General features: G+C 42.6%; 1 protein-coding gene across 1 annotated transcript; it reads right to left on the reverse strand.

The window, feature by feature from the left end:
* Positions 1-656: 656 nt before the first annotated feature.
* LOC147436031 (CASP-like protein 3A1) lies at positions 657-3580 on the reverse strand. Its single transcript, XM_086488931.1, has 3 exons — positions 3016-3580; positions 2472-2601; positions 657-1016 (listed from the first exon to the last, which is right to left on the reverse strand). The coding sequence occupies exons 1-3, from the start codon at positions 3348-3350 to the stop codon at positions 780-782; spliced, it is 702 nt and encodes a 233-aa protein (XP_086345057.1). The 5' UTR covers positions 3351-3580; the 3' UTR covers positions 657-779.
* Between the last annotated feature and the right edge of the window lie 4698 nt (positions 3581-8278).

An 8278-nucleotide genomic window follows, 5' to 3' on the forward strand; every position in this document is an offset into this window, starting at 1 on the left:
GGGTGATCTATGATGGGACAAACAAGCACCATAGATCTTAGGCAAAGTTAAAAGGTAATCTTGGGTACTCCAGAATACATGGCCACTCTTGCCTCACCCTGGAGTTGGGACGCATATGCCATGTTGCGTGTGCACGTCTTCGTAGTTTATAAGCGTCTCACGTAAATTTGGGGGTTTGTTGTGTGTTTGTGTGTGTTTTGGAGGGGGGGGAGGGGGGAGGGGGGGAGAAAAAGAAGAGAATTTTAAATGACTAATCCCAAGAGACCTTGAAGATCTGTGAGACGAGGAGAGTTGAGCTGAAGACCTGTTATTCGATTGTGTATTGGCATAACCAAATCTACCACACTTGCACCTGTCATTAAAGAGAGAGTTCGAGATTTGCACCTTTCTATCTATCGTGATGAGAAGATTTTTCTTATGATTTACAGTTAGGTGTAGCTTTTAGAACCAATGCTGATGTCTTTTCTTTGTAGCAAAACGCACTTTCCCGTGCGTTGTAAGGTAGCACTCACGGATGCTCATTGTAGAACCAATGCTGATCTCTTAATTTACTCTTTAAATCAAAGGTGGGTGCATGCATTGTAATACGAGGCACCTTTCGCATGGTCAAAGAAGCTTTACACCTCTATTTACAAACCTTACAGGGACAAAAAAGAGACTCAAATACATACTGTTTTTCAACCCATCATCCAAAAGAGCTTGAATAAATAGTAATATAGTACAAGTTTCCTGTATGTAGTGTAGTAGACTCTTGAGATGGCATCCTCTTGACAATATGGCTAGCAGGCCAAATATGTCAATAGATAGACATCAAGCGCGGCACTTGTCGCTGCCGCAACGGCTGCCATCAGCGTAAAGACGAATGCAATTGTTGCACGATTGCAAAACTTGTCAAGCACCGTGCACACCCCTGATACATGAATGTTCTGCACACCCAAATTGCGAAAAGCTGACTTGTTAGTTCGCGACGCACCCGCCGCAGCTGCCGCTGCCGCTAGCACCAAATATGCACAAGCCTGCCAAGATAACCATATTTATACTCCATGTCAGGAATCTCCAAACATATTTTGGTATACAAACACCCCGGTTCTCAGTGTATTTTTCAATAACAAAATTTGCAAAATCCCCGCTAGATTTTGAAGAAAACCGGCGAAATTTTACATGTTTGTTAGAAAACTGGCAAAGTCCTTCAAATTTTGAAACAAAAAACAAGGAGAGTTTCAAGTCTGTCCTTTCCCCATCTGGTTTAAGAAAATGGTTTTGGTGAGCCATCAAGTTTCAACAGTTTCACATTCAATGGTATCATATTATAACCACCCTCTACAGTTCAAACCATCAGGTCCTCAATTATTTGACATCCTAACCACCTCAGTGTGAGGTCAAAGGCTTCAAGTCCTTCTCCACAGGGTCATTAGTGTTTGCATTATCAGGGCTCTTGCTCTCTTGATTATTCCCAATATCAGTTGCAGACAAGGCTCAATGCTTGGTCCATTGTCAGTACATGCCTAACAGGAGTTCCGCACACGGCGGTGCTTATACGTCTATTCCTAATATGAGTTGCATACAATGGTCCATTGTTGATAAATGCCTCAAGACGAGCTCCCCACCAGCACCCCCGTGTATGAGCGTCACAAACTCTGTCTAGACCTCCAAACTCTGCTGATTTTTGGGTAGAGTTGGTTCTAACCCTGCCTATCTCACCTAGAAGACAAGACCACCATGAGGTCCCTCACTGTCCATGCGCACTTTTCACCTGCTACTACGGTGTGCCGAACTTCTAGTCTAATTGCATCCACGGCTCATGTCCGCTATGTAACGATCCCTTGCCCCCACCATGCTCCATGGCAAAAGCTCAACAGTAGGAGGGTAGACAGCTCCCTCTGATGTTAATCTTCAGTAGGCAGGCGGCCAGGCTGCGTGTCAAAACGTTCAAGTTCCCTTAATGTAAGGGAGTTTCAACCCCGGTAATCATGTTTGCCCCGACAATGACATGGAAGAAGGGAAACATGGGCGGGCCGGCCATGGACGACAAGAATCAATCCTGGTGTAAGACACTCAAGTGTGTGTGTGTGTGTGTGTGTGTGTGTGTGTGTGTGTGCGTGTGTGCATGTGCGTGTGTGTGTGTGTGTGTGTGTGTGTGTGTGTGTGTGTGTGTGTGTGTGTCTGAAACCAAGAAAAAGGCAGCCATTGATTGAAGGTGATAACCATCCCCAAAGAACCTTTGAAAGAGATGTGAAGAAAAAAGAGGAACAGCCTTTTGGTGAGATCAATTGAGTGACAACAAAACTCCACAAAAGGTTCTGTCTTCCTCTTGACAACAAATCATTGAGAGAATGTGAAGCTGCAAGGAATGGAACCACATTATAAGAGTAGCTCCTGAGTCCTACCATACTTCAACAAGAGTTAAAGAGGGGAGCAGTACCCTCATCTGCGCCATGTGCATCGTATTTAAAGGAGGTCGCGGTCAGTACCTGGTCTGCCACAAGTTGCATCCACATGCGCCTCCTTGTGGGAGATGCCTTCTTCACGAACACTACCGATTGGAACACAAATTGTGCAAGTGCGTATGCGCATATCAACAAATTGACTACCACCAGAAACCTGAGATTTAGATCAAAAAATCTCTGTTAACCTTGATATTATTAACACTAGGATGAAAGGGAAGGCAAGATTAAGCAAAATCAGAGACTATTCATACAGAGTACTGCGCTACTAGCGTTCAGCCTGCTACCATCTCGCCGGGCAGAGATGTGTGTGTGTGTGTGTGTGTGTGAGAGAGAGAGAGAGCGAGAGAGAGTACTAAGCAGATAGTCAAGCAAAAACAAGTAAAATTAAAAGCCATGTTAGACATAAGAAAAAATTTAGCTGATCTCATTTATTTAAACAAGGGTATATTGCTAATGAAGCAACCAAGAGAAAGCCAGATGCAGTCAAACACAATGATAAACATATTGCTCACTGAAGGCATGCAAAGATTGTAAGATCACGCTGAGAAGGAGAGCTCCAATTTCTTACTCAAACGGCTGGCTGCGATTCCACCGCATGGACACTCCTATGTTGAAGCCGAAAATGTGCACCGCTGATCGTTGTGTGCTTGTAAACATTGCGCTTAGCGAAACAACCATGAAAGCAACCACAGCAGAGCGCAGCATGATGTCCGCAATACGGAGGTGGCCGATGCAAGTACCATGTCGATCTGCGTCCCGCCGATCTCCCATCTCTAGTCCATTGCTTGCCTTTGTCTGAAGGCCAAAACCACCTGCTTTCTGAGCATTGCTCGGGTCCTTCGCCCCATGGTCGTCGTTGCCAGATATTGGAATCATGGCATCAGCTGGAGAAATGGATCCCATACAGATGTGCAATTATATACAATGAGAGAATAGATGTGTGAGAGGTGGGAAATCAATTGAGGTTTTGGTAAGAATTGAGATACCACTGGACAAGCTGAACTGCAGAAGACTAGAGCAGTTATTTCTCTCTATATCTCTCTAATTTACTCAAAATCAACCTGTTTCTCTCACATACACACACGCTCTCTGTCTCTCTCTCTCTCTCTCTCTCTCTCTCTCGAGAACACAAAGAGCACCTGCCATGTTGAGTACAAGGGCTGTTCCACCAAAGGGAGGATTGGAAAACTATCAATGAAGTTTGTATGTCGACGTTCTGATTGCGAGCGAAAAGTTTAAACAACCGCTCGGTGGCGACCTAATACTCACTTCACTATATCTAGTACACACAGCTCACTCACCAAAAATATGCACATCGCACACGCAACGCTCCCCCTGCTGAGGCCCTCGCTCTAGCATGTACGTATATACAGCGCTCTCACTCTCTCTCTCTCACACACACACACACACAGCGCTCTCTCTCTCTCTCTCTCTCTCTCTCTCTCTCTCTCTCTCTCTCTGTCTCTCTCTCTCCATATCATCCACCCACACACACACACATTCCGTGCAGCTTCTCTCTAAAACTGGAGAAAGCAGAAGACGACGTGGAGAGAAGTCTTGTCATCGCGGCTGTCGTGGAGTGTGCCGGCCGTCGCCAAGTGGGCAAACCCGTGCCACTTCCAATTAAACCCCCCGTATAGCCTAGCCCCTTCAACCAAGTTGCATCTTTCCCTATTTCCACATAACCATTAGAAATTAGAAAAGCTATTCTTGCTTGGTGGGCGTTGCTATAGAACATAACAGGTCATACATACTCAGATTGACAACGAGCATCTAGCACTAAGTAAACAAATACAAAGTGCATTGGAGAATTTTTTAAACAGAATTGCATATATGATGATTGGTTACCTCTATAGTTGTCTCTAAAATCGTCCAATTTCACGGTTTCCTCTACAATTGCTTGAGCAACGAGACCAAGGCACTACTCTGTGTTGTATGTGTTTCGATAGATTTAGGAGCGCAATTGATTACTTACTTAGTTTGTTGTGATTGCTATCGCATCGATTTTTGTTGTGGAACACGAGTGGATGAGTATAAGAACCAATTGATAGGCAACAACAATAGCTCATCTTGGGACTTGATGAGCATTGGGAAGAAGCAAGTGGTGTCCCATAGAGCTGACTATACAAGAAAGAGCTACTAAAGGGGCTTATTGAATCGACCAAAGGGTTGTAGCTTCATTCTACTTAAACCCTACTCCTTAACCTAGTGTGGTAGTAATTTCGAGATTGCCATTCAACTTGGCAATATCAGCCATATAGTCACTAGACTCGGGACCCATCTTCCTCTAAATCAAGTGTAGTCAACTTTTCCTTATTTCCCACACACACACAAAGAGAGAGAGAGAGAGAGAGAGAGAGAGAGAGAGAGAGAGAGATAGAGTCATAATAACTAATATCTAATTCTCCTGAATGATTTTCTCATGTTAAACTAATCATTTAATATGGGGAAGTGCCTCTATAGTTGTTTACCTCTATAATTGTCTCTAAAATCGTCCAATTTCACGGTTTTCTCTACAATTGTTTGAGCAACGAGACCAAGGCACTGCTCTGTGTTGTATGTGTTTTGATAGATTTAGGAGCGCAATTGGTTACTTACTTAGTTTGTTGTGATTGCTATTGCATTGATTTTTGTTGTGGAACACGAGGATGAGTATAAGAACCAATTGATAGGCAACAACAATAGCTCATCTAGGGACTTGATGAGCATTGGGAAGAAGCAAGTTGTGTCCCATAGAGTTGACTATACAACAAAGAGCTACTAAAGGGGCTTGCTTCATTCTACTTAAACCCTACTCCTTAACCTAGTTTGGCAGTTGTTTCAAGATTGTGCCATTCAGCTTGGTAATATCAGCCATATAGTCTCTAGACTGGGGACCCATCTTACTCTAAATCAAGTGTAGTCAACTTTTCCTTAATCCCCGCTCCCCGCCCCCACACACACACACACAGAATTACGTGCTACCTTGGTTGTCGATCACAAAACCAAGTGCAAAACAAAGAAAACATTGGGAGAAAGGGTTGTCCTTGTGCTAAAGAATGGTTATGTAGAGGAGAACAATGGGTTGCAACATATAAATTGCATTGCCAAACAAGGACATACATCGATTGACATTAACCACCTAGGACTAAAGTAAATATGTACAGAGAGTGCATCAAGCACTTCAATACATAACTTGAATTGCCCAACTATGAGAAAAGAAGTGTATATCTATTTGATATATAGATATGATGATCGAGATTGATCATGTACTAGTGAGGAAAACATGTATCTAAACTAAGCTTAAGGAAGCCTCAAAAAATATAAAAAGCATCAATAGACTATAAAAATTAAACTGTGATAACGACAGTGATAATCGTGTATGGGTGAAAATGCTAATTATGCAGTGCACGTCATGCAGAAGTGTCATACAAAATTAAGCTGCAACACTAACAATGATAATCGTGTATGGGTGTTCTAATTGTGCAAGCCGAAGAACATTATTTGTGTCAAGTTACATAAAATCAATGTGAATAGTTAAACATTTTATCTTGCAATGAGGCATCACAGAGTGGAAATGCTAATTATACAGTGCACGTTATGCAGAAGTGCCATACAAAAGTATGGTGGAGAGTTAACATTGGGGTCTCTCAAAAATTACAAGAAACAGAAGCCATGCATAGGCATGGAGAATTGGATGTAGATAACGGACCTTGCAGTGTTTTCAAGCTTGAGCCATCAACAAGTGAGCAGTGCACCCCATGGTTGAACCAAGCAAATGCATAGGCATGGAGAATTGGATGTAGATAATGGACCTTGTAGTGTTGTCGAGGTTGAGTCATCAACAAGTGAGCAACGTACCCATGGTTGAGCCTATTGTGGGTAGGAGTGGGGCCAAAGGTTGTTATTGCTATTAAACCACCAATAAAGCCTTCTCAAGTTCGTGTGATTGGTGGGTAGAAGCATGTTAACATGTCACTGAATATGTTGTCCCGAATAGTGCTAGTTACTTGTGCTTGTTAGCACATACTGAAAACGAATGGGCAGGTCCTTTGAATTTTAAATGTTCCATAAAAAATTTATTTTCCCTCCTCATGTGCGTTTGTTTTCAGTTACTGAAGATGACATAGGGAGTCTCCATGGAGTCTCTCTCTCTCTCTCTCTCTCTCTCTCTCTCTCTCTCTCTCTCTCTCTCTCTCTCTCTCTCTCTCTCTCTCTCTCTCTCTCTCTCTCTCTCTCTCTCTCTCTCTCTCTCTCGGGCGCGCGCGCGGGCGTGCATGCGTTTGTTCCTTGCGTCGGGCATCCTGCCTCATAGATGAGTTGTCAAAGCTAAGCTCTTTCTCGCGTTCCGACACAGACCTATAGATATGGAGAACCAGCAACCAACATTATTGCCACTAGCTCTAATGCTGGAAATGGAGCCGTACTGTAATGTGATGGTAAGCAAATCTTATGTGTAGCCCACCACTCCAAATGAAGTTATTTGGTTTTGTTGGTCACATCTATAGTTTTGTGAGGGCATTTGTTCATGGTATGTGTGTATTACAACATCAAGTGTTGACAGCTATATATTTAAGCGACTTTAAGTAAGTAACATATTATGCACGTCTATAGTTATCAGGAAAAAGCAGAAGAGAGCCACTACAGGCAATGAATTACAACTCCCAAGATCCAACTCTTTCTGTAATCAGGGAATATGAGAGAGTAAGAAAGAGGAAACAACGGGAGCCGAAACAAATGAATTTTAGCGACAGCATCATGCCCTCAACAATGAGGAGAAAAAGAAAATCTCCTCTGAGATTGTGAGAGCTTTCAAGAGTAGGACTGAAGGTTTTAGTACAAAAGCAGATTGGGAAATCGGGAATCTTGTTTCTCGACATCCGCATGTTTGGGTGATCCATGATGAGTCTTTTGAGGAGGAGGCTGCTGTACAGACTGCAATTGCCTCCAATGTCCACAGCACACTGGCTAGCATCAAGCAACCAGGTTCCAATGAGGAGTTTTTTTTAAAGAATGCAGCATTGCAGATGATGTTGAATTCAAAGGAAAACATGCCTATTGCAAAAATTACCAGGGTCCTAAATGTTAATCATCGCACCTTGCACAAGGTGAGATCACGACAAGTGAAGCCTAATGTTGATGGTCGATTGTTTTCATTGGTTGCATGTCACAAGCAACACCTTCATAGCCCTATCATAGATGAAATTAATGAATTGGTCTACACATTTTGGAAAGTGGAGACTCGCGTTTCACTAAACAAGAAGGATGTTTGTCGAAAGAGGATGGGGAGGAAAACGGTACATAGAACACCCTGTGCACCTCCTAAAGGAGCCTCAGGTGATCAATTAAATACTTGTACCATAAATTATGCATCTTATGCATTGCATCTCTAATGCATAGTAACTTGTATATGCTGATCAATAGCATACTGATCTGTAGACTTTTGCTAGTTAGTATATGGAATGTGCTAGCTAGCATATTGATTGTGCTAGTTAGCATATGGAGTATGCTAGTTAGCATGCCTTGGGTTCTAAATAGCATACAGATCTAGTTGGTTAACACAATATGTATGCTAATTAACATACACGGTATGCTAGTTAGCATACCTAGTATGCTAGTTACATACCTAGTATGCTCAATTGCATGATAAGTATGTTGTCTCTAACAGAAAGTGATTATGCTAGTCAGCACATGGCTTTTGCTAGGTAGCATATGGAGTATGCTAGTTAGCAGGCCTTGAGTTCTAAATAGCATACAGAGTTAGTTGTTCAACACAAAAGGTATGCAAGTTAACATCAATTATGCTAGTTAACACCTAGTATGCTCACTAGCATGATGGGTATGCTATTTAA

This window comes from Adiantum capillus-veneris, chromosome 18 (genome assembly GCF_014529385.1).
Source record: "Adiantum capillus-veneris isolate H3 chromosome 18, ASM1452938v2, whole genome shotgun sequence".
Classification (NCBI taxonomy): Eukaryota; Viridiplantae; Streptophyta; class Polypodiopsida; order Polypodiales; family Pteridaceae; genus Adiantum; species Adiantum capillus-veneris.